The sequence below is a fragment of the Phalacrocorax carbo genome, chromosome 6 (assembly GCF_963921805.1).
Source record: "Phalacrocorax carbo chromosome 6, bPhaCar2.1, whole genome shotgun sequence".
NCBI classification, from domain to species: domain Eukaryota; kingdom Metazoa; phylum Chordata; class Aves; order Suliformes; family Phalacrocoracidae; genus Phalacrocorax; species Phalacrocorax carbo.
The window spans coordinates 10796512-10823715 of NC_087518.1; the positions used below are offsets into that span (position 1 = coordinate 10796512).

At 36.7% G+C, this 27204-nt stretch overlaps 1 protein-coding gene across 2 annotated transcripts in view; it reads left to right on the forward strand.

Annotated features, from left to right (window-relative positions):
• Positions 1 to 341: 341 nt before the first annotated feature.
• CFAP20DC (CFAP20 domain containing) overlaps positions 342 to 27204 on the forward strand; it is an 86654-nt gene continuing 59791 nt past the window's right edge. Inside the window, exons 1-6 of one of the 2 annotated variants that reach the window (XM_064453604.1) lie at positions 342 to 559; positions 1023 to 1112; positions 5801 to 5880; positions 8229 to 8318; positions 8808 to 8901; positions 10806 to 10878. In XM_064453604.1, the coding sequence (XP_064309674.1) occupies positions 5860 to 5880; positions 8229 to 8318; positions 8808 to 8901; positions 10806 to 10878 (278 nt within the window). In that variant the 5' untranslated portion in view covers positions 342 to 559; positions 1023 to 1112; positions 5801 to 5859. The remainder of the gene's footprint in view (positions 560 to 1022; positions 1113 to 5800; positions 5881 to 8228; positions 8319 to 8807; positions 8902 to 10805; positions 10879 to 27204) is intronic. The other variant, XM_064453603.1, reaches the window with a different exon arrangement.

Below are 27204 nucleotides of genomic sequence, written 5' to 3' on the forward strand. Positions count from 1 at the left end.
TTGTAATTCCTTAAAAACCAAGGACTTTGATGTGGCTGCTCTGTCTCTCACCTTCCTACATCCTTCTCAAAGAAACCACGTTACACGATGAAGCCTTAAAGAGTAAACGACAAACGTGTTTCCGGAGTTGAGTTCTCAGCAACGTTTGCACTGGAAACACCTTCACAGGCCCTGGTGACAGAGCACCGTTCACATGGCCACCCTCCGCCCTGGGAGCCCCGCGGGACGCCCTGCGAGGGGGCCAGCACCGCCTTCTGTGATAGGTTTGGCCGGGCTTTATTCACTTAGAGCCAGGGAGGCCCGCGGGCAGCCCGGCCACCGCCAGGAGATCACCACCCCCCTCACCCTCCGAAGAGCCGCCAGCGATGGAACACGAACTGACGGACAAACGCGCGGCTACACCCAGCTACGCCCGCCCGCCACGACTGAGCGATCGAGCCACGCCCCGTGCGCCGCCATTTTAAACGGTTCCCGCCCCACCTCCTCCCCTCCGCCTCAGGGTGAGCTCTCAGCCCGCCCCTCCGTAGGTGCGGCCTCGTCCCCGGCCACCTTCGCTCAGGTGAGACCCGGCAGGGGCCTCGGCTCCCCGGGCTGAGCGGCCCTGGCTCTCCGTGGCGAGCGGTGGGGCCGCGGCGGAGCGGGTGGGCCGCGGCGGCCGGACCAGCCCCGGCGGCGGAGGGGCGGGAGCTGGCCCAGCGCTGGGGGACGTGGCCTTGCCGCTGTTGTGGCGCAGGGTGGCGGGTTTGCGGAGATGCTGGGTCTTGAATCGTGGTGTCAAAACGTGTTATGATCAAATTTTTTACAAACGTGAAAAGCCCGATTTTATTTTTTTTCCTTAATTCTGCAACTTGTACGTAAATGCTGGCTGTGCTAGTTTTCACATAGGAACACCAGTAGTCTTGGTTATAGTTTATTAATGGTCTTTCAGCCCATTTCTTATGTTAACTTGTATTTTGAGAAAATATATGGCAGTGTTACAAACCCAGCTTTAAATATTCAATATGTGGAATTCATTTGTCTAGAAGATACTAAAACCCTTCATCTGTGATGAACTGCTTTCTCTGGTGTGTCCCAGCCTACCATAAATCAGCACTGGCTTTGGGCCCATGATGGTGAGTTATATGTATTAATGGTCTTGGATCTAAACCCATGTTCCCTGCCAAAAGTAGTGTATTTGTGACATTTTTCAGTGTAAATTAATAGTAGGTACAAATTGACATTATTTTGCTTCACGCTTTTGATTTTAGAATAGAAAATATTAAATAAACACAGCTTTTTCAGCATTAGCATGTTGATCAGAAAAATGTACTCATACCTTTGAGTCAAGGGGCTAAGCATGACTACAAAGGCTTTTAGGACCCGGTGAGTCTGTCTGTCCCTGTTTGTGTTGGGGTTAGAACAGTGCTCAGTATTAAGTAATTTAAAGAATCCTGAATGTCTGTTTGCATTTACTGTTTGTGGAATGCTCTTTTGCTTGTAACTTACCAGCAACCATTATTTGACGCATGAGGCTAAATAAACACAAAATATTATTGAAATATTTGAATATGTAACATTCTAGTCTGGAAGAAAGATGTCCTGTGACAGGGATGTTTTTGCAGGGCTCTAAGCGGTTGAAAGTGCATGAAAGGATTTAGAGGGCTTTTTGGACTGCTATGTTTTTTTTTGGTGTGGGGAACATTGTAAAACTAATGATCAAAGTCAGTGCACAAATCAAGACCTCACAAGGTAAATCTTGATGGGAATCTATTTTTCCAAAGATAAATATCTTTCATTGTCATTTAGCTTTATAAACTACATTCTTGGTGGTTTGTCATTGACTGACACTTTAAGCCTGTATTTTCAGTTGGACAGATGTACTAAAGTACATGGTTCAGGGCAATAAAGGAAATGTTTGATCTGAGGCTGAAAAATGAGAGAACTGCTACTTTATGGCATTCTATAAAGATATAATAAAATATCTATTTATTTGACAAATATGAGAAAAATTGAGGATTTATATTTCAAGATGCTGTTGATTTTTCTCAAGTAGTCCCTCTGGATTTTAAGTACTCTTGATTTTTAGAATTTCTGGAGAGGCTAGGAAGAGAGAAGATGAAAAGGGGAAAAACATTGCAACTATCATTTTCCAGACCGTTCTCTTTTGTTTTTAAGCATAGGTTACTATAACTAAAGACAATGATACGTCGTGCATAATGAAAGCACATTCTTAATATTATTTCAGTAACTACATGACAAATATGTCATTCACTTCATGTTTTTAGTAGCTACCAACCTTAATAGCAAAGGTAACTTCCAGTCTTCATTTGTAGTAAGTTAATGGAATTTGGGAAGTTACAAGTAAGCAACATATGAGCAAAAATGTATTGCAGTGTCACTTAGATTTCACTGAAATTTCACAGATGTGTTTACAGTAATCAGCTTTCTAATATGAATGAGTTGTCCTAATACAAATGCTTACAGACTTTGAGTCTAGTTTACCCTTCACTAAAGTTAGGAAGAGCCATCTTGCTATGAATTTGATAGTTACAAGGGTCATCAGTTCTGAGTCTGTATAAAATATGTTCTGCAAATTAGTAAATAGCATAGCTTGCCTATTTGTATGTCTTTTTTTTTAAAAAGAGATCTGCACTCATGACAAATTTTAGGAGTGAAATTGTTAGAGTGAACTTTCACAATTTGAAGTCTTCTAGTGATAGTATGAGATTTTTAGTTCTTCAATAAGTGTTCATCATCCCACAGTTTTTTGCATTTCTCTTTACTGCCACATACTTGTTATCTCTTAATGTATTTCTCTACCCTTTCTGTAATCCATTATGAAAGTCTTTAATTATTTGAGCATCTTTTCTTAAGTATATCATTTGAATGAGAACTTTTCAGTTCAGACACGTGCTTCCTCCACTTAAATTTAAGAATTAATTAGTAGCAGTAGTTTTTTGTGTGATATAAGTGTGTATCTTCATGGTGTTTTGCCAGTGCACATATGTCCTTTGTGTGCTCAGAGCCAACTGAGAACTTTTTCCATACAATACAGTGTGGAGATAAATTAGTGATGTCAAGCCAAAGCTAAGAAGCACTGCTGAGAGGCAAAGTGTATTAGCACAGTATTGAATCCATATTAATATATTAGTATGGCTTCCACTCACCTTGCACTTTATACAGAGCTATTTGCATCTTCCTTTAAAGCCCTGCGTGATGCGCCATCAGTGGACTGGCTCTAAGGAAAGCCAGGTACATTTGAGAAAACAGCAAAGAAAACAAAGTGTTACTTTCTGTGTCTTGCATGTTATTCTGACTACAGCAGTGTCTGCAAATGCTGTAGCTGTCCACCTTGCTAAGTAGCTTTAGCCTTTCCATCCTGAAAGTTGGTATGGTAATGAAGGTGAAATTTGGCTTCTACATACTATGCACTAAACATTTGTTCTAAAATATATAGTATGATTATAGTCAGCAGAAGGCTTCAGACTAGAATATTAGTAGTAATCTCTGACAGAGATGAGTTATTCTTATCAATCTCAGAATTTATACTTTTCCTATAGTGACTCTTATATCAGGATCCTTCACGTTTATTTAGTCTTAATATTTTTCCCTGAGATGTAATAAGGCATAATAGAACTGTAAAATACATGAGGGTTGTGTTAGGTGCATGATGCTTGGCAGATCTGGAACTGATTTTTTTAAAGCAAAAGTGAGTGAAATGGCATTGCTGCAAGGAAAAAGTGGTGTCTTCCTTCACGCCCTCCTTCACTTAATAATAATAAAAAAAACCCCTGTGGGATGGTGAAATCCTTAGTCCTAGAAGGGCAAGTGCCTTGCTGTGTGAGTAACAGTTACACACTCATTGTAAATATGTACTGTAGGAGAGTATGACTTCTGTTTTTCACTACTGATCCTTCACATTTAGCTCTGGCAAAGTGAATCAAAATAGTAGGTCACTCTGAGATTAGTTCCGCGGTGCTATTACTTCTCACTAAGACGTGAGTCATGCAATTTTGAGTAGTTCTGGCCTGTTTAAAGCCTGTAGATAATAGCAGACAAAAAAGTGAATCAACAGTGATTCTGAAAGCAATTGCTTTGTATGTAAAGGGAATATATATAGAGAAGGAAGAAATAATACAATGGCTTTAGAAGTGTGTTTTTAAAAGGTATTTCTAAAATATCTAGTTCATAATTTAGAATAGTTCAATATAGCTATTAATGTAGTCATTCTTAACAAAACAGTTATGCCAACTGAACAAGTGGGAAATTTGTATAGAAAATTATCTAAAATGCAGATGAATGCAACTGGTGTGTTAGATGTGTAGTGACAGTAGTAAAGTAATACGAACAGAATACTAATTACAGTTTTGATAGCTTTGTTACAAATGCTATGGTTTCTAAACTTTGTTTTCCTTATAATCAGAAAGTTTAAAATGAACTAATGTTTCAGGCAACAGCATGGAATAAATTTCTAACATCGGATTTTTTTTCAATTTTAATTTACAGACAATTAAAAAATATAATTATCTTAATCAGCAACAATTATTTTGTGGTTAAACATTAACAGATTTCATCACATTTTCCTAAATGCATGATGATATTCTTTTTAAAATAGAATGTTACCGTAATGGTTTGTATGTACATTGTTCATGAACTTATCCATATTGACACTGAATTTCTAGTTCATTCAGTCATATCTTTTTTATAACAGTTTTCAGTTTTTGTTAGTTTCTGATTGTAAGAACTAAACTGTTCTTTATGAGAAGCTATAGTTATATTCTCCTGGTCAGCATATTGTTCTTATCTATTAAGAAAATGGTTTCAGGCTAAAAAAAAAAATCCAGTAATTAAAAATAATTTAGTTCTTTAACTGGTCTGTGCCTGAACTGAAGCAATGAACATGAACAAAGCATATCAAACAAACGAGAGGCAGAGTCTTGTGAAAGGATTTTTCTGTGAGTTGATGAGCTCTTTCAGTTTCCACAGCGAAGGTGCATGTTGTCTCTATTGACTGGTTCTACCTGGAGAATTTGGAGATTGCAGCTACTTCTTATGTTCAGGGTCTTCTCTGTTGTCTGAGCGTGTGACCAGAGTATCAGGTTCACTTTCTGGTGACTTCAGGTGAAATTGCAGATGCTCAGCATGATCAGAGAGGGATGTGGGAGGTTTCCAGTATCAGTCCCTTCACTTTCTACTGTTCTGATTCTCCAACTCCAGACAAGTCTTAATTCACAATGACTTTAGCAGCCCTCAAATAACTGAAGTGCTTCATTCAAGTCTTAGACTAATCATCCTCAAAGATTGCTGAATGTGAAAGAAGATAATTTGTCTTGGAAGTCTCTGCCAGATATCTCTAGATGGAGTGGTTTCTGTTGCAGCTGTTCCGTATGTTTTTCTTTTTCTATGTGAAATGTTAAGCTCCTCTTTAATGGAGCCTAATATTTTCCAGTGGGCACTTGATAACAAAGAAAAATAAAAATGTGTATTAAAGATGATTTTCAAGCACTTTTAAAGCATGACAAAGCCTTCATTGTTAAAAATAAGGGCTGATATAAAATTACTAGTTTTACTTGGAATGTAAGGAGAGGCAGCTCTGAATACTAGATACATGAAGAGAATGTTTTCCAAGACAGCATCAGTATTAATACTTTTTGATCTTAATTCTTTTGTGGTGGCATTCTGATGCAGTTGATATATGTTCTGTACTTATGAAAAGTATTTAATAATAGTATTCTTATCTTTTAAAATATAGTTAGTGTTTCATTACAGGGTTTTTAATGTCAAATGCTATATAAAGTTTTTTGTTTGCTTGTTTTTTCAGTGTGAGTGTCTTTACTGACTGAGAATCTGAAATTATTTTTTTCCTGTGAAAGCTGGAAAATGTTCAAAAATCAGTATCAGGTAAAATAGAAATAGTTTTGGTTTTTACCCTCTTTCATTTCACCTCTGAGAGAACTCAATTAAAATGCCTTATTCTGGGGGCAGAAAGTCCAGATACAGAAATGTTTTGGAATGTTTCATTGTTCAGTATTTTTATAGAAATGTTATTAAATAGCGGGTAGTTGCTGATGTGGTCAGGTGTAGTGACACCATGTTGGTGTCCATTCTAATGGATTTTTGTCTGGTGTGCCTTCACTTGTGGGCCAAGGAAGGCACTCCATCTGCTCCCACCCAGTCATGGAAGCAGGCCCAACTCTTAAGGTATAGTCAGAAAAGGAGGGTTGGTTTATTCTCTTGATCCAGCGCAGGGTTGTGACAACACCAGTCACATAACTCACAAACCTTATTATCCCTTTTACTGATTCCTAGCCTGCCTTTGTACCATGCTTTGCCTCCCTTTCTCTGCACCAGTCCCCTCCTGAGACAGCAGCCCACCACTAATTAGTTTTTCCTCACTGGTCCCAGATGTGCTACATCTGTATGCAAAATTGATATTTCTCATGCTGGTAACTAGGCTATCTCAGCTTTATATGGTATTTCCAACACCATTGCCTAGGTTCTGTTGGCTTTGCAGGATTGTGCTCCACAAAAGATGCCCTATGCTCCCCTCCAATTGATTGTGGATTTTGATAGTTTCTTGCTTAACTCCCCCTTGGCCATCCTCCACAGTGCTAAGTAACTTTTGTCAGCTTCTCCCATCAGCGTCTGTTCAACATTTTCTCAGGTTCTCTGTGTCCTGTTCAGTTAGTTTAACCTCAAATCAGGGCCTACTCAAGGGCTGTGGTATTAACAAAATGTGTTTGTAAATATGGGAGAAAAAGCTACTTGCTTGTTAAGATTTGCTACAAGCACATACAGTTGGTGGTTAAGAATCTTCTTACCTTTCTGAGAGCTTGACCCTGTAGTTCAAGTATGTCAGATAACTTTCAAATTGATAGTATGCCATATTTTGAAATAGTTTTATCCACTATAAATTTAAAAAATATTTTACAAGTGCAGTTTATGGAATGCCATTTTGAATCTCATTAGAAGTTAGTAAGCCTAGGCACTGAGGTTAGCCATGTGACTGGAAGCTGCCAGGTGTGGGTGGGCAAAGGAAAATACCTGATTCTTATATGGTGCAGCGTTGATGTTCTCTGAAAGCATGATTTGAAGAGCATTTATTTTGCTGACAAGACTGCTTGCCCCTCTTTCTCCTTCTGACTTGCGTACAATTGTTTGGGCAGCTGAGCATAAAGAGAATTGGGGAGTGCAGGGAAGTAGAATGAGAAGGGAGCGGCAGAGTTGTAATGATTGATTAGGTCAACCGTGTTGCTGAAAAAATGCTAATCACGTAGGCTGAGTACATCAGATGTCACATTTTTTGTGACATCAAATGGGAAAAATATTGAAGCAAAAAATTCCTTCAGCAGAGGTGATAAAGCCTACCTCCCAAGAGCCTAGGGTTAGATTCTTTAATGTCTAATAGGGCACATACTCTGTATAAGAAGCCTTTACCTGGCAGGGGCATTCATAATCTTTTTCCAGTGTGTATTCTCTGATGTCTCATGAAGGCTGAAGCGTGAGTACAGCCCTTACCTTTTTATAGTGATACTGGTAGGATCAGATCTACTACGAGGTCACTTAAGTCAGCCCAGAAAAGATAGTAAATTTTTGTGTTTCCCAGATTGTTTGGTCAAATCAGGCTGGAATTTGGTAACTAGTAGAAAAATTACTGGGAATTGTCTTTGACATACTCACGTATGTAGACAGCCAAAAATATTCACATACGCAGCTAGATTGTGTAAACTTCATTTCCATAGGAAATCAGACAACATCCAATCTGCAACAGTTTTTATATTTTTAGCAGTATGTTTTAAAACTCACTTCATTTGGTGAGTTGTAGAAAAAAACAATATCCAAATATAAATTACTAATATCCTGCATGGTTTTAGAATTTTTACAATAATGTTGCTTTTTAGAGAATGACATAAGTAAAATAATTTAAAATATTCCATTATATTCCTTCAATTTTATGTTCGGAACCTCTAGTAAAGCCAAATATTGACTATATGACAGTATACATTGTCTATATATATATTGTCTGTATTGTATATATTGACTATATACAAGATATATTGACAAATATTGACTATATTAAGTAGTCTAGAAGCTGCTATTAATATTCTGCTGTCTGACTGATCATCAGGCTGTTACCACAGCCAGTATTACTGTGGGGAGGGCTTGTTCTTATGTACCCATCTTGGCTGTTGATGAATCAGTGCTGAATATTTGGTTGGATGATGTATCCTTAAACCATTTCATCATAGGGTGGCCCATTTGTTGAAATATTCAGTGCTCAAGGCAAGAACCCAGGAGCAAAATGGAAGATTTTTGGCAATCCATCAGCTATATGGAAAGTAAGTTTTTAAAGAAACTTATAAAACCTAGAGTATAAAACAGAAAAATGTGAATGAAACTTAAAATTAGAAGGTAATGAGGGCTTTGACCTGACAGTGGAGCTGTCACTTGCAGTTCTGTCATTATGACAGACTAAATGACTACTTAAATTAGTTCTTTATGCCTGCTTGCAGACTAGGTTGGTAACAGTGTAATTTTATAGCTTAAATATTTAGAAAGTAATTCCACTATTCTGATAAGTCGTGGATAGAGTTGGGCCCATTGGATCATGAGTCCTGTTTGTCAGCATTGTTTGTTCATAAAACATGCAAGTAAAGAACATATTTCTATGGATTATATTATTACCATCATATTTGAATTATTGTCATACTTGCTGTGCTGTCTGCCATTTGTAATTTAAAAAAAATAGCTTTGCTTGTGAGTAACATGGCTGGTTGTAAGGAGAATAATTCTATCAGGGTGCTTATGTTCATTGCTCCTTTTTGTAGGAATATGATAAAGAAGTAAAAGGCTTTGTTTTTGTACTTGAAGGAAGCAGTCAAATAAACAAAATGCAGCTACCAAAGGGAACTAGACAAACTTGTAAGTATCAAAGAATTAAATATCCATGATGTTCTGATTATTAAATCAATATTATATTGGAATGTAAAACTTACATTATTCTCCCTTACTTTGGGCATAATTCAGCATTAGCAAAGTGGTTTTTTACTAGCTTTTAAGCAGGTCAGTTACAAATAAGTAAAAGGTATAGAAATGCTGTAGGGAGGATCCTTGTTAATACATGTTGTCCTTGTGCTGCGAGGTTCACTTCTGTACCTGATTCTGCTACAGACTGATGTCTGGCAAATAACTTCTGACTTCATTCAGCACTTACAAAAGTCAATTCTATTGACATTGCAGAATGTGAAATAGGTTCCTGTCACCTTTATCATTTGACTTTTTAAAGTATTTTTACTTTTATGTATCAAATCAGCGCTAGCAGTACAAGGAAGTTTTACCCAAATTTCAGCTGTGTTTATGTAATCAGTCTTTCATGGGTAGTATGGAGTGTTTTCCCAGGTTGTCTATTACTTGCACCAGAATAAACCAGAATCAAAGCAGTCTATGTTTCTCGGGGCATACAGTAATCATCATAATTTATGCCTTAAACTCCACTGCAGGGTATTGTACCTTATAAGGCTTGTGGTAATGAATTGAGTTGGTTTAGAATTAAGTGCTTGCTTTTGAAGAAAAATTGAGATGGTGATTTTAGTCAAATGAAACAGGCATCTTCTAGTATACTTCTCATGCAGGGTATGTAATTACAAACTAGTTTTTTCAAACAAACAGAAAAAATAAGAAATTGTATAGTCTGGTCATGCACGAAGGCCTTGAAGATTAATCTACTTTTTATTAAAGAAATCTGCTATTCTATTCATTGTAATAAATATTAGTCTGATGTATCTTTCTGAGAAATCCAACTTTAATTTTTTTCATTGCCAATGTTACAATAAACTATTACAGCCTAAAATGAGGACTGAGAGTTAGTGTTGTAGACTCACTGCAAAGAATAGTTTGGTTTTAAATTTACTTTAGCTAGTGCTGCAATACTACAGTTAACTTTCCATCTGTAACCATTATGTCTTCCTCTGTCTCTCTTCCTCTTTTGAGGTGTGTGTACCTCACGTTAAAGTATTTCATTTGTCAAGTATACAGTCTTCCAGTTGTACTGTAATCTTTGAATACTCTTCCAGCATGAATGACATATATACAAATATAATTTGAAATTTCAAAAGTGTCATTTGACCCATGAAAGAAGGAAGTTCTGAACTGGCATTCTTTAGAAGAGGAGCTAGTGTTGCTGTGAGTCTTGTTAAGTCAGTGAAGAGTAGTCTGTACCCTCCCTGATGGAATAACTAAGAAAACACATACAGTTCAATTCAGACAGCTTTGTACTACCTGTTTTCTCTTGATAGGGAGCTACCTGAATCCCAAAAGACTTCATGCGTTCATCTCCTCAGTTAAACTCCTTTGCTATTGTTCTGAAAATTAGAAGCTTCCACTGAGCATTATTGTCATGATCTGGATTGCATTTTCACCCAAGTGCTTTTTGAAGTTGTTTAAGGTGTACATTGTCACATATGTGAGCACAAGTTTCATATGACTGTAAGATAATCTTAATAGGAAAGTATTACTTTATTTTATAAGTCATATGGGATATTTGGTGTCTACATGCTCTTGGAACACAATGTAGAACTCTAAGTAAAAAAAAGTTTCCTTTTATTTTCATGAGAGTTCCACCAAAGCCACAGATGGGACTCTTAAAACAACACTTTTATTGCAGTTAGAATTGGTTTTCTTCAGGTTTTCTTAGTGTTCATATGTTGTGTGAACCTTGGGAAATAGTGTTGCAGGAGCATAGATGTATGGTACAAAATTGAAATGCTTGATGGTGAAATGTGCATCTGCACGCACACAGCACATGTATTTCTTTTTCCTTGTTCTAGTGGGACTGATCCAGCCATTTCTGACACTTCAGATTTTTGTGCCAGTGGGACAAGACTTCTCAACTGAGTTACTGTAAGATGCATAAAATTTCCTTGAATACTTAATGTAAAGTGAATGCATGACTGCAGTCATTAATTGTGGTGGCAGATTTCGCATTAAATCATGGTGACTTATCAAGTCAATAAGAAGTAATTAAGTTAATAAGATCATCATTTCTTGGATGTTTTAAATACTGAAATACCTTTGAAGACAGAACAAAATCTAAAAATCATGAATGAAGATGGTGAAAAATCTGAAGAAATAAGACATGGATTTATCAAATGTGAAAATACTGGCTCATGAGGGTCTCCTGAAAAATTCATAAGAGGTTTATAAATAACTGTTCCATGGCCCTTTGTTTCAGGGCAAAAAAGTAGTACGTGTTCTAATAAATGGGGGAGGAAGAAACCCAAACAAACAAATGGTAAAATGCTAGAACAACAAATGGGGTTCTTGATTGGAATAATTATGTCTACAGCCTAAGGAAAGAGAGGTACAGCTGAAACAGGTTTTTTCATTGTTTCGATGTGGAATGATTTAATAGAGTTTTAAACTTAGGCAATTGTCAGACTTTGGACAACATTTTCCCCTCTAATGGCACCAGCTGTTTATAATCAGCACAACCCACTCAGCTTTGTAGCCAGTAAAACACCTAAGATTTGGATTAACAAAAGAAATATTATGCCACTAGAAACCCTGCAAGAAAAGATGGGTTGAATGATATGCAATTAAACTGAGTAAAGTCAATGCAGAATTTTTTTGTCTTTCTGCAACTTTGCATTCATCTGTACCTATAGGCGTCATCTTTTCTTGATTGTCTGGAGTAAGGGGGAACAACTCTTGTACGTTTAAGTCAAAGAGGACAATCATTCCAGCTATACTGTAGTAGAGAAACAGTGTTCATTATAATGTGAATAATCTATTTAAAACAGCACACCATCCTAATTTCATTATTTTGCTGGCTAATTCTGTTACCTGCTGTGCCATCACATAAGCAGAGTAATCTTGGAATACTTTGTTATTTTAACGCAGAATATGCTAGTGTGAATTGAGTCATATTTATTAAAATTCCTCAGTGGATTTATAACAATACATGCAGTTATTTTAGTCTCAGTGGTTTGTGAGTTAGTGGGCATTTATAACCTACTTCCTGTTGGTAACATGCATTCCACTGTGGCATGCTTATTCTGACATGATTTTAGAATGTGAACATTGAGAAATTACTCGGAGGATAATAAATTAACTTATTTAGTGCAAACCTTCAGCAGAGAATATTTTTGATTTTCCATGGGGCATGGAGATTTGAGAGAGAACAGTGGGTTCAAAATAGTTGTTTTAAAGACAGCTTTGACTCTGCATCTATGTCTTGGTGCAGAAAATAATAACATTTTATTAAGTTGAAGAGAGAAACTGTTGGCAGGAAAGTGGGTAGTTGTTGAACAGACCAGAAAACTGCAGGTTTTCAAGCAGCTTCCCTTCCTCTTTAATTTCTCTTCCTATCACAGCCTTCATACATTTTCTGTTATGTTTTCCTTTCAAGGTAGTTATTTTTATTTCTAATTTTGAATAAAATCTAAGCAAAAAAAAATTAAGGTATCTGTAACTTAAGTGTACACAACTCTAAAGCCACCCTTTTTCCTGTGACATGAAGAGCTTCTTTGTATGTCAAATCACACTGAACTTCCTGAGTGTAGTTCTGGTTATGCATTCTGCTCCTATGGTTTTTAATTGCCACATTACTTCTAAAAGCATGTGACAAAAGGGACAAAACAAACAGGATATGACATGTAGTAAACAAAACCAAGTGCATAGATTTGCTCCTCATAAGCATTCTGTAGATAGTTGGCAGACACTATAGAAAATCTGAATTCCCATACCTGTCACTATAGTGTCATGCTGAGATGGGTTCCTCTGGGTACTTGCCACCCATCTATCTCTCTTTACAACAACCTCTTCTCCACTTTTCTTCTACTAATTTTATTTTTTCATCACTTGCTTTTTTTGATAAGAGCTCTAATTTTCTACTGCTTCTTCTACCTTTCTTTGCCCTTTCTCTTTCCAGCTCGTATCTAGACTTTCAAGCTTTCTCATCTTTTTCTTGCTACTTCCTGTTCCCACCATTACTATGTCCCTCTTATATCTATGTATAATTACTCCTATAGTGTATACCTCTATAAATGTACATACATGTATTTTGCATTTGCTGTGTGTATATAGTTGATGTAAACATATATTACTATATTTACTATACTTGAATAGTTACAACTGGTATTTTCACTTTCTTTTTCTCTTTTCATCAACTTTCCTGATTCTAAATTAGTATTATCAGAGAGCTTGATACAAATCCTGATTCTTTCTGGTTTCCTTATGTGCAATGATTTCAGTGTCTGTAGTAATCTCATTTAGTACGTTTTGATAGACTTCTAACAAAAGAACAGTTGTTTAAGTCAGTGTCTGTTTCATTACTTAATTACTTATGTTAAAATCAAATGATTGTTATTCTGATAATTACATAAGTTCATCAATGCCTTCAGAGTAACTGGAGCTACTTAAAGGTATATATGCCCAAAAAGTAAAATCTCGTTTGTTCCCCACTTAGTGCAACTGTATGCACAATTTAATAAAAGGTCTTTAAAAATAAATGTAATACTAAGTTTTGTATTAGAAATCAACTGTAACTTATTGATGTACCTGTAAACTCCTTCAAGACTTGCAAAATAGACAGTGTATTTTATCCTAGCAGGCTCATGATAACCCAGTAAATAATGAAGACAGGTCCTTCTTGCTTCATGTAACTGCCATTCAGTTCTTTCCACTTCAGATGTTTTGATAGGAATCTCTTGCTTGTTTGTGGACAGAATATTGATTGTGCTGGTGCTTCGTGGAGTTTAATGTTAGAAGATGGTCTCTTACATAATCTGACTACTTACTACAGAATCTTTGAGTAGCTTCAAGTGGAAATTAATAGCATACAAAGCCATCAAAATAACTTTGTGCAAAAAAACACTTTGGCAAGTTTTGTAATAGCTGCACATGATGCTTTATGATAAATTTCTTCCCCTCCATTCTGCATAGAGATGGAAATATGAATTTAGTTTGAGCCTTATCCTCTTTTGCATTCTGTTCAGTGATTGATCTGATCAGCAAACAGGAATTTCAAGGCCATCCATCACTGCTGACATCAGCTGAGCTAAACCTAACTTGCTGCTATCAACTAGTCATGCAGGATTCCTATCATAACTACTGTTTTAGCTGTTTTGCCTTTTCTTTGGAAGAAATTTAAGTAGAATTTCAGATACTTTAAGTGGCATGATTAGATGAGTGTTACCACATTAACAATCAATGTATTGATCTGCCTAAAAAAAAAGTGTAAAATAGATTGTAGATGAAAAATGTGGTGAGGCATAATAAAATCACAACTAAGCTAGAGAGCATGTAATTTATGCAGCCTTTTTGAAGCAAATAATAGCAAAGCTGTTAGTAATGCTGGATATAGCTGTCAGTTGTGAATGTAGTAGCCAGTTGTTAAATCTTCAGTATTATGGATTTTGCTAACTTTCTGAAAAAGCAATAGTAGTTCAATGTTTGAAAAAATATTTGTGTGTAAAAGAAAACAGCATCTGGCTTGTGTTGGCATTCTTGGATCTAATTCCTGATACATGGACATGTGCAGCTGCTATCACTTCTATTTGGTATTTTGTCAAGCACAAGAACATTCTTAATACTGTAATGCCAGTCATTGTCAACCCTTGTTTTTGATATGTTTATTTTTGATGTTAGGTATCACACGAAATGAGTACATCATGTTTTACAGCAAATAAGTAGAGCTGCTGATGTGAGCAAATAGACCTTCAAATTGTACCATAGCCTCCAAAAAAAGTAGAGTGGTCTGAGGTATGAATAAGGATCAGAAGCTCTATTTCTGGTTATGTACTGAACTATTATGTAGCCTTGTATGAGTCCCTGTAAGTTGCTCAGCCTTTTTTTCCCCCCAGTTCTCTCATACAAGTTATGAAAGTAATATTAATTCATTTATTTTGAAAGTATGTTAGAGTGTTAACTAACTCATTGTTATATGATACTTTAAAATATACAAAGTGATAAAAGTGGGAATGATAGTAAATTTTAACATCTGGTGGTTGATCATGTACATTTTCATTGATATGCAGGCTAGTGAGTGCTGATAGGATAATACTTCAAATACTAAATCTGTACTATCACTAAATAGAGGCTAGTTTAGGGAGACAATGTTTTTGATGAAAAAGACGTTTCCCAGGTTTGCATTCGGGCATCCAGACAGAACAGAAGATAGTTACATGTTAGTTTGAACACATTTTCCTGTTAGGTGATCCACAAGGTTGGTGGCAGAACCGGATATGGTACTTACCAATCCATGCTCTTAAGTTATGTCATCTGTCTCAATGATGGCCAGCTTCATGGTGCTTCGAATTACTTGTTTAAATCTTTTGATGGTAAACAGTTATAAATCACATGTGGCATACTTTGTAAAGTTGGAGGTTTGAGATTTCTGTGACATGAAAACCTGCACAGCAGTAATACACACTGTTAGTGACAGCTGCTTTTCCATCAGTCCTGCTTCCATAGCCTAGAACTTGGTGCCCGATATTAATGTGCCATGGGACTCTGTTGTTGCCACTTCCTAGAATTACTCCCTGCTTTACGGACCATCTTGCTACCATGAACGTGCTGAGGATTGCAGCATGGTTGCTCATTTACTTTAAGAGTAACTATGTCTCTTTATTTTTCATAATATTTCAGTGGTTTTTAAGGCTCAGCTGGCAAAGTGCTTATGAACAGGTTTGCTCAGTTAGTATCCCACAGTTAATAGTTAGATGAGCTTTGCTTGCCATGAACCTTCACCAGCTCCAGAAGGCATCAGCGCTTGTTATATTCTGAGGAGAGCATGCAATATTTTAGAAGCATTTATATTAATAAGGAATTATTTTTCTGATAAAGAGACTAATCTTAGAATATGTACTGTAGTCGATTATTTTGTCAGAGATGGGCAGCTTTATAACCTTATTTATGTTTCAGTTAAAAATAATTATTGCAGGAAAACAGGGTGAAAGCCTGATATCTGCTGTCAAAAAACATACGTACTAGTAAGTTTCACTTTAAAATATGAAATGATTTGTTGAAAGTTATATCCTATAGTGTGAAATACAAATACTCTGCTTTTTCAGCAAGTTCTTTGCAGTTCTTGTGGCAGGTAGTTCACTTGAGTTCATGTTATTTCAGGATTTGTACATCTTTCCTTGTACTTCATAGCCATTTCATTTGAAACGGTGACAGAGAACGTTTTTATTTTAGTATATCCAATTATGAAACCGGAGATAATTAACTGATCACATCTGCGCAAATAGTTCAGTAGATATCCAAATGTTTTCTCTGTCCTATTGTCACTTTGCAAGATTTTGTCATCTATTTCTGATCCTGTTATTAGAGAAGAAATGGAATTAGGAGTGAGTACAAACATCATCCAAAACTTAGATTATCTTCTCTGTCATAAAGAAGTTATCTGTTTGCATTCTTTGCAAATCTATCATCAATTAAGACTTATGTTTAATTTTCCAGTTTACTGTTGGGTAAAATAAAATATTACTGTATTTTAAGAGCTAAGAAAAAAAACTTTGAAGCCCAAATCTAATATTTCTCTGCGCTTGTTATAAATGTAAGCTTTGGTAGGAATAGTTTGGATACAGAACTGTTATGATGGAATGGAAGATCCTGTCCAGTTGCTAATAAAAATACCCTAAGTAGAGATCAATTCCCATTATAGTACTGCTTCATTCTGGGTAGCAACTTGGGGAAAAAAGTAAGAATGAAATTTGCCAGTGGTATCAGAATAAAAACTGTCCAGCTGGTACATAAATGTATAAAATTTATTCCACTTTTGCAAGACAGTCCAAAGTCTCCTCACCTGAACTCACCTGAAGGTTTTTGATACTTATTCTTCAGGACTATTGGAATAAATGCTGGGTATCTTTGTTTTAATCACATCAGATATGAAACCAAGTAACTAATTTGATTTCATTAGTCAGTGGAATTATTCCCACAGTTATTTTCTCCCACTGTTTGTAGTTTTTAAGATTTATTTTTTTTTTCCCCTTCTGTTTTTCTGACAGCCATGTGCTGACAGGAAAAATGTAAGGAAGGACTGTAACCATCACAGAATCAGATCATAGTTGCGGTTGGGAAGGACACAGCTAGAGCAGCTTGCCCAGGACTCTGTCCAGTTGGGTTTTGAATCTCTGCAAGGATGGATACTGTACAGTGTCTCTAGGCAACCTGTTCCACTGTTCAATCACACTTACAATAATTTTTTTAATGTTTAAACAAAATCTCTTGTATTTCAACTTGTGCACATCGCCTCTTATCCATTCTTTAGATACTTCTGAGGAGAGTCTGGCTCTGTTGTCTTTACTACTTCCCATAGGATATTTATGCATATTAGTGAGATCCCTCCCTTTAACCTTCTCAAGGCTAAACAGTCCTGGCTCCCTCAACCTCTCCTCCTAAGTCAGATGCTGTAGGCTCTTAATCATCTTCATTATCCTGTGCTGGACTCACACCAGTATGCCCATGTCTCATGTCACGGAGCTGAGCACTGGACCCAGTACTCTGGCTGTGGTCTTACCAGGGCTGACTAGAGGGGAAGAATCACCTCCCTGGACCTGCTGGCAATGCTCTTCCTAATGCAGCCCAGGATGCTCTTGGCCTTCTTTGCTGCAAAGGTGCTTTGCTGGCTCATGATCAGCTTGTCCGCCAGGTCCCTTTGGGCATTTTGTACAGAGCTGCTTTCCAGCCAGTCAGCCCTCAGACTGTACCGGTGCATAGGTACTTACAGTCTATAATTTAAAGTTATGACTTTGTATTTTAAATCTAGTTTGGTTTTGGTTTTTTGCTTGTTGAAATTCATTCGAATGAAGGCAGATGCTTGCTTTTTGTTCACATGTATTTTTTGCTAGGGAGAAGAATTTCAGAAAGCTTGGGAATAATCAAACACAGTTGGTAGGTATTAGCTTTTGAAAATTTGGCATTTTCCTGGTTCTCTTTGGAACGATATTGCAGAATTAGCATGGCCTGAAATCAGTTGTAGCTTATTTTCACTGAGCAGTGATGGTTTTGATCATACATAAATCTTAGTGGGTTTATAACAGAGATGCTCTTGATTTATTGAAAAAGCGGGAACTCTGTGGAGTTTCAAAAGATGGAGCATACCTGATAAGGTTTAAGAAGTTTTCTGTCAAAGTTTAGCTAGTTATGTATAGAGGAATCTGCGGGGGGGAAAGGGCTTAAAATGTCCACATTCCTAAAGTAGTTGTACTTGTTGATAAGAAATTTTATTGCAAGGCTTGTGAACAGTGCAATAGAATATAGATTGTTATTCCATACTTATTTTTTCAGACAATTGTTTCTGTAAATAATAGTTTATTACTTTCAAATTTTAATAACCATAACATACTAGCTAATAACATGCAGAGCTAATTTATTCATAGATACTGTAATAGCTTGAATTTATGTGAATTACATGCTATCATAATAGGTCATCATTTTAGCTTTGCTGACAGAGATAGATTAACATGAATAATTTATCCTGAAGACGCAGTGTGTTTTCTCTCAGATACAGAACAATAAAAATGTGAATCTTGATTAGCTTTACGAAACTTAGACAAACGTTTTAAAACTAGAATCAGGACATAGAAGCTAATTCGATTATGTACTTCTGACAGTATTTGAGTGTTTTTAAATGAAGACTCAAACTTTATTGAACAGATTTAGCTGGAGAGATTATTTGGAAATCTGATGTTTAGTAGCATGAGGCTTGCTCCTTGCATTTTTTGTGAAGCAGGAGTGAAATATAGAAAAGTTCTTAAGTATTGGGGCATGTTAAATTCCATAACTTACAAAGGAGATTAACTCATATTTGAAAGTAAACATGTTTTTAACTCTTCCAGTCATCACTCTCACTAGAGTACCAACACAGCATGGGTGGTAATTTAGGAAACAGATATCCCAATAAAGATATTCCATGAACAGGGTGTCCTGCTTCCAGATACAAAAAAGGATTAATGCATTTATAATAGAACTGATAACAAAATACGCAGTCCTAGTTTAAAATTGTTGCTAGTTATATTAGCCACTTGACAGAAAGATGGGTATTCTCTTCCTCCTAGTCAGGATAAATCTGCTACCTTTATTCTGCAAATATTTAATTTCTCATATTTCATGACTTCCATTGCTTCTGCAGCTGTAAAACCATTCAAAGTCTTCTCATCAATAACTTCATTGCTTGTTCAGTTAATCACTATAAAACATCAGGCACTGCAAAAGACTCTTTCCATTGTTGATCTTCTATTCCTGAGCTTGCACACACCCATATTTACTTTCTGCTTATTGAAGGAGTCTTTTTTTTTTTTCTTGGCCCTGGCACTTCTTCAGAAATATATACTTGTTCTTTTTCCTCCACAATTATCAAGATCACTAACCACTACCTAAAATGTTTGTTCCCTGACTGTCCCTTAACAGTTTAATTACCAGTTCATCCTCCCCAATGCATCTTTAGACCATCTAGACTTTCATGGAAGTTTTTTCTCTGCCCTTCTTGCGTCCATATATGTGAGTATCACTTGAAGGGTAGTAGTAAGTAGATCTTTCTTTTCCAGCAGTGTTTCAGTATTTCAGTGCGTATGCTCTGGGTGCACAGTGTGAGTCAGTTGCTCTCCTGAAAGGTATCAGTCAAGGACTTTGTGGTTTGTAGTGTTGGTTGAACAGATACAGATGCATACCAAATGTTCTTTTATCTCAGGAACTGAATATGTGCTCCACCCAGAACTTCTGATATTGAAACTCTTTTCCTTCAATGGCTATAGACTGTTTAATGTCTTTTCCAGAAGGTTCTTTTGTTGGATTCCCACTCCCTCCAGGTATTTTGTAGCTGTAAACAAGATTATTCTCAAGAGGGTAATTTCTTGTTTGTTCAGTTATTGAAGGGGAGAAGTCAGAATAAGTTTATCATATTTTTGTAAGAAAAAACCTTCTGTTAAAAACTATAAGTTCAAAATTTGTCAATGGACACATTTTACCAAGGTGAGAAAGAAATGAGGATGGTGGGGCTGAATTAAGCATCTGGAAACACTGAGGAAATTGCTCGCACCTGGAGATCCAGGTGGCTAAAAAGTTGAATGTTGTCATTTTCAGTTATATTGATGATAATCTCTTTATAGCATCTTTTGCGAAAGTTTAAATTAAAAAAATTAAATCCATCACATCCTGCTACAGTTAAAACAGAAGACTAGCATGGTATCTAATTCTGACTCTTAGAATCTGAATAGCCTACAAAGGTTGTGAACTGCTTGAAGGAGACGAGAAGTTTTGATTTGTCAGCAATGCAGGTAGAGGAGAGATCATGCTTCTCTGCTACTATGAGGCCTGTCTTTTCAAACTCCAATGGCAAAGCCAACCATGAGATTTCTGCCAGGTTAGTGCTTCAGTAAGGCACAGTAAAAAAAAGTAAGTAGGTTAATTAGAATATATGTTAGTTATAATTACGTTGAGGGTTTAAGGAGACTATCAATGTGGTATGAAAATCTACTTGAAGTCAACCCTTCAGAGTATCCTTTTGGTTGATTGGAAGCAGAGATAGTTAGTTTACCTTAATGTGACTGTTCACATCTAAGTAAATCTCATTCTTTAATTTGTGCAACTTAATTGTAGACACTTGCATTTGCATAGTGACCTTAGTCTAGAGTTATTAATCTTCAACCCTTTAAGGAAAGAAAGTGAAGTAATGGTGGAGCCACCCCTTCTCTTTTGCAGTTCAAAAAGATAAGGAGACAAAGATTGTCTATAAAGAATACTGCTGGCATGGTTGTGATCTGACATACAGCAATAGTGATTGTATATAAGAACAGAGTGCGGTACACAGTGACTCCAGGGTTTCCACCCTTGTGCAGCAGATGTCTCCATACAGATATTTTCTTGCATGTGAAGTTACCATTTTAGAGACAACATTAAGACTTCAGTTTATTCAAAAAGAAAATTCAGAGATAATGCCTCAAAGGTTCATCTGTTTCGAGATTTATTCTTGACGGGAGGTGTGGCTACTTACATTTCATGTTGCTTTTCTGGGGATACTTGCATACACATGATAGGATGTGCAGACATTGAAGAAAATGACATAATTTGACTGGATACCTACAGGCTGTCCTGTGCTCCTAGCTACTGAAGAGTAGGGCATGGCACTGTTACAGATGAGGAGTAAAGCAACTTACTTGAACAGGCAGCTGAATGCACATTGCAGTAAATACTCAATAATAGAAATATACAGAGAGGCAGATTCTGCAAAAACTTTTAAATTTAAATTGGAAAGATGGGAACTGTTTTCATACCTTTATTCTTACCTTAACTGGGTATGATCCTTTTAAGGAGACACAATTCTCATGTAGTTGGTCAAAATTAGGATATATGTTTCCTTGTATTTTTTCCAATCAGGTCTTTTTTTGGCAGACTTTCACCATGGGCTTGGTACAGTTGACAATCCTTTCCTAAATCTTGCCACTAGTGTTTAGATATTTTTAAATTAATAGGCAAAACAATTTCACTTGCTATTCTGACCCCAAGATGCTTTCACTCTCATTACTTCAAAAAGGGACCAGGGTAAAACCAGAAATACGATTACCTATTGGAACACTGTATCAATCTGTTTCTTAAAGGGAGAGTGTGGAGGGAGTCTAATGGCATAGACTTGATGATAATTGTTTTGTTACATTGTACAGGAAATTGAAGTATGAGGTTAGGAAATAGTTACCAGCTTTTTCACTGAAGCTTTTTCACTTCTGAATACTTAGTGACAAGTAAATTGAGGTCTGAGAAGAATGCTTAGTCACAGATTATGATAGTCCAAGTAACATACTTAATTTCTAACTAGAGAAGAGATGGTTTGAGTCTGATGCTGGGCCAGGTAACTTACAGTGGACCTGAATTTAGGTTCTTGACTCAGCTATAAAAATAAATATTTAAAAAATGAATTTACAATTAATATTTGTCCATTGTGTGTCCTTAAGCTTGTGACTTCTTTTAAAACATCCCAAATCTGGATGAGGTCTGATTGTACTAATTAATGCCTTAAACCAGTATTTTCCAGCCTGCATCTTTCTGGTGATAGGATAAAGTCTTCCAGGTAGTATTCAGCAACAGTTTGTATCTATAGACAGGAGCCAAGGCAGGAGGAGTCAATGTGGGAACACAGAACAAGCATGAAAGCAGAGGAGGACTGCTGAACAGGTGATTAAGAATGGTAGGGGAAGTGGAGATCATCTGGCGGGGGTCACTTCTCTTTCCGTGTATCGATCTCCTTTTGGCTGATCGCTTTGGGCCTGCGAATGGACAGGTTATCCTGCATTACCATTTACGTAAAGACGATAAAAACAGAATGATGAACAAAGTACATTTCTCAGGCTTGTTTCAGAAATATCATATTGCTTTCTCCTCAGACCAGAGCATACTCATCAGTCTGCCAAGCTCAGATTAGATACAATTTGTACAGTGAAGTCAACAGCTGTCACAAAAAGGAATATTTCCTTCATCAGATGTTGTAGCCTCTGAGGCTGGTGCTGCAGGATTTGTGTTGCGGTTGTAGTGTCTGCAAATGAACAGCTAGTGTAATTTTCTTTTGTAAGTGCAGTTACAGGCAGTCTTAACTTAGTGTAGCACAATACCTTTAGCTTAGTAGGCTGATGAAATGGTGTCCAGTCTGTACAGTTTTCCCCTTTTTTTAACTAGTCACTTCAGTCCAAGATCAAGAACATTCCCTTTCAAAATGCCCTAAAAGTAATTATTTTAACCAGTATCACTTTATCTTTGTTTAAATATGTATCTTGGATTTGTTGGAAATGATGGAGAGATGCTTTGTTTTGTTAAGTTTTAAGTTGCTAGGTAGTGAGTATTTTAACCGATCATATGATATGATTTTAAATAATGGAGTAAATCTTATCGTGATGATAGATGATGTCCTGGTGATAGTACTGAATAAATTACTGTCTTCTAGGACTTTAGAGATAAGAAAATTAGTAATTATGTATATTTTGGTTGGTGGATCAATTTAAGTAACATGGAATAAACAGAATCCTGTTTGTTTGATAGGGTTGTTAGTCAGGATTTTCATATGCCAAATAAAGTAAATGCATGATCCAGTGTGAACAAGAAAACTTAGATTTGTATTTTTAAAGGGCGTAATTCTTAGTAATTGGAATGAATGGTTTAAATGTGAGAAATACGGCTGTACTTAAGAGAGCTGTTACATATAGCAGGTGTAAACATAACCTTTTCCTTCTCTTTGTATATATGAAAGGACAGATTGTCTCAGAGTAGATAAATTCATGGAAAGAAAAACAAAGTGGAAAGAATAACAGCCAATGAACTAAAAAGAGCCAACAGAATTAGATGCAGGCATAAATAACTGCATTATAAGGGTAATCTGTTTAGATTCTTGAAAAGTAGGTACAAAACTTTCTGCGTATTAATACTCATTAGAGTACTTTGTACTGAACAAATTAAAAACTATTTTCCAGAATTATGTTTTTCTAAATGCTTTGGCACAGGTAGCCATGGTTCAGAGGAACATACCACCGTCCGTTAAAATAGAATTTACTCAATACTTGAAATGAGCTCATCTTTCTTTTATTTTCAAAACGAAGGATATTAAAATATTGATAGAAGTTTCTAGAATATATGTTATGAATATTAATGACCACTTCCAGAATGATTTTTGAAACATGTGAAGTTCTAAGAATAATGAAACTTTCACAGCAAATTATTCTTGATCAGTGAAGATATGAGGTCATTCTTCCAGTTGGAGAATTGATTGCAGATATGTCAATATCTTGTAGGGAGAGCTCAGGAATCACCACTTCTTTGTAACTGCTCATATTTGGAAAGTTTTTCTATTCTAGCAACCAGATTTGATGATTCTTTTTGCACCTGCCACCTGTATTGCTGCCTTTTTATGGATACTGTTTAATGGGACTTTGGTGTGTTTATTCCTTAATTCTCTCCAGAATAACATTATCAACAGAAAATTACAGTATATAAAAAGCTGGTTCTCCTCAACTTATTTGCTAGGTCTAGGTGACATATCAGTCTTCCTCATCTTGTATTTTGTAGAGATTTGATTGATTTTCACATAACTAAGTCTGTTTTTATGAGGGTAGAATACAGCGCTCTGGATTTCAGATGATCAAGACAGCCAGTTCAATAACATAGTATCTCCTATGAGATCAATTTGAGTAGCATGTAAAATAAAACATATGTGAAGTACAGACTGCTCCTGAATAAGGAAATGTAGGAATCAGCTGACCATTGCTATTCATTTGTTTTTCTATCTTTAAAATGGAGATGATGATGATACTATCTAATGCTTCTGAATCACGTCCTTTTTACGCAGAAAATGGCACTACCATTGCTAAATACTAATATGCTAACATACTAATAGTTAAGCTTTACCAGGGCATTCTGTCTGGATTTTGACCAGGATACAAAGACATTTCTATTAATAATAAATTGTATGGGAGTTGCTATTTGCTTAGAAACATCAATGAACACCTACTTTCATGTTTGGTAAACTTCCAGTTTAAGTCATTTATAAGGAGAAAAACACTTTCATTTTAAGAACAAGTGAGCCTGATAAACGAAGCATCCCTTCAACGGTCCAGCATAATTCTTCTCTAAGTTCATTTTAAGCCTTGAATTGAACATTAACAAATGGCTATAAATTATTATACATACAGAAGCAAACTGAATAGGTAATCTATGAAGACGAGTTTATCTGTACTCTTGGGTGGCTGCTACCATTTACTCGCAATCTCACTAGAGTTACCATTGTGAGGAGAATAGTCAATCAAAGTTGAAGATATAAAATAAAATTGAAAATTGAATTGAAAGGTAATTTTGCTTTCAAATGGTTTGCAAATGTAGATGTTAAGTGTGAAATGAATGCAGTTAATGACCATAGCTGGGAGAGTTATGCACCTGCTGATCACAGGAATATTATTATAAATGAGGTTGATTTTCCTGTTGACTGCCTCATTTTTCTCAACATGGTCTCATTACTTTTCTATCACATGTCTGACCCTTAGATATAAATACTCAAGCACAGACATAATAAAAATACATTAACTCCTATATAGATTTTTTTAATGCATCTTTGAAAATCAAGGTGTGTGATGCAGATGTTTCTTGCCTTTGTAGGTTTAATATAGGTCATGCTTTTTGATAACTGTAAAAATAAAAAAAGTTGAGTTTCACCACAAGTACGCTGTCATTTTACAAGTGAGAGTTATAATGTTCTATCATTGTCTGAATTATTTCAGAAGTTTCATCAGACCCTTGTTTTATTTTTATTTTCCAAGAAGCAATGCAACTGAAAAGTCTGAAAGTTACACCAACCTTCAAATAATTGCCTTTCTTCTCCCAGGAAATAAATTACTTTACAGAGTTTTAACACCATCTTCTTTCTCCAGTTTTGCCTGTTCTTCAAATGTTTTACCTTCTTTCACCTGTAGAATATAAATATTTTTGTTTTAAATTTATTTACAGAAACAAATTTTAAACTTCTTTTGGTGTGATTATAACTATACACCTAAGGCTTGCTGCTTCTTTACAGCATACATACCATCACAAAAAATCTTATTTTAGACTTGTATGACAGTCTGATATGAATGTGAGTATTTTTATTTAAATGAATTTGTTTTGTATTGCCATTTAGAATGTAACTGAGGGGTACATTTACTAATGGTCTTTTTATTGCTAAGATACTTAATATTTTTCAGGAGGGAGAATGAGAACTACTCATATAAAAATAATAAAATTTAAACACATTGTACTAACATTATCAAGTTGTTTGGAGATATGCATGACTTAAGTTTAGGCTCCTACTGCTTTGTCGTAGCGTTATTTAAAGCAACGTTCTCAACTGAGAATTATGCAGTTTGAGTTTGAGCAGAAATGGTATTTTTGTGTTTCAGCACTCAGGTTACTGCAGCTACCTGGTTCCTCAGCACAGTAGCTCAGCTCTACACATAACCAGGAGATGTAGGGGAGTCTCAAGCAACCACTGCTCCAGTTCTTTAAAGTGCTTTGGTGCCTCAGTTTCTTAGCACTTCTGAACACCAAGATGTAGAACAGAGTGGATAATTTCTGAAAACTACATCCACAGGTTGTTATCAAAGGGAATATGAGAAGCAAAGTGATGGACGGAACTAAGCCTTGATCTGGGGCACAGGCAGCCAACTTACTGATAATCTTAGGTGAATTATTTCACATCTTGCTAAAATTTCTTCAAAAGTAAGATCAAGCCCAGAATGCTAGCATTGTAAGACACTTTGAGGTGTTCTGGTGAAATCACTTTTCAAGTACTTGATGGTATTATTCATCCATCCATAAATGTATGTGTAGCTGATACCGAAATGGGCTATGTCAAATGATACCAGTGGCTTCCCCTGGCACTGTAGTGAAATTTGTGCCCTTGAAGTTGTGCTGGTTTTGGCTGAGAAGGGGTTAATTCTCCTCACTGTGGGGGGGCGGCTGCCTTTCCAGCTTCCCGCGCTCTGCCGCGTGGCGGGGGGGGGGGGGCTGGGAGGGGCAGGGCCACGGTGGCGGCGGCTGACCCCGACTGGCCAATGGCAGGTTCATTCCATACCGTGTGACACCGTGACCAATATATTGCGGGGGGGCAGCGCCAGCGCGGAGGCGGCGCGGCGTCGGGTCGGCGGGCGGCGCGCGGCTGCGGCGCGGGCGGTTCGTTCCGGCGGTTCGTTCCCCCTCTCCCCTCCCTTCCCCCTCCCCCGGGGCTTTGCGCCTCTCGTTGTTCTCCTTTACATTGCATTTCTACTGTTGTTTCTTTTAATTTTAATTATTAAACTGTTCTTATCCCAACCCACGAGCGTTACCCTTCTGATTCTCTCCCCCATCTACCGGTGGGGAGTGAGCGAGCGACTGTGTGGGGCTGAGCTGCCGCTAAACCACGACAGAAGTGCATGTGATTTGAGAGGAACTGCTAGTTTTTCAAAATGAAACATCTAGCAGACTCTTCCACTTTGTTTTGATTTGTCTACCCATGTTATGAGGTTAAAGAGCAGATTGTCTGCAAGGGAGAGGAAAGAACAAGTTCTGGAAAACTGATGAACTTTCTGTTTGCTTTGCATGATGGTTGAAATGACTATGAGGAAACAAGAAGGTGCTCATCTGGTTTTATCGCCTGTACTAGTAGAACCCTTTGTTTACGTACTTGCAGTATGTTTTGTACTGTCCTTGGTTGAACTCTCAAATTGCCAAAAATAA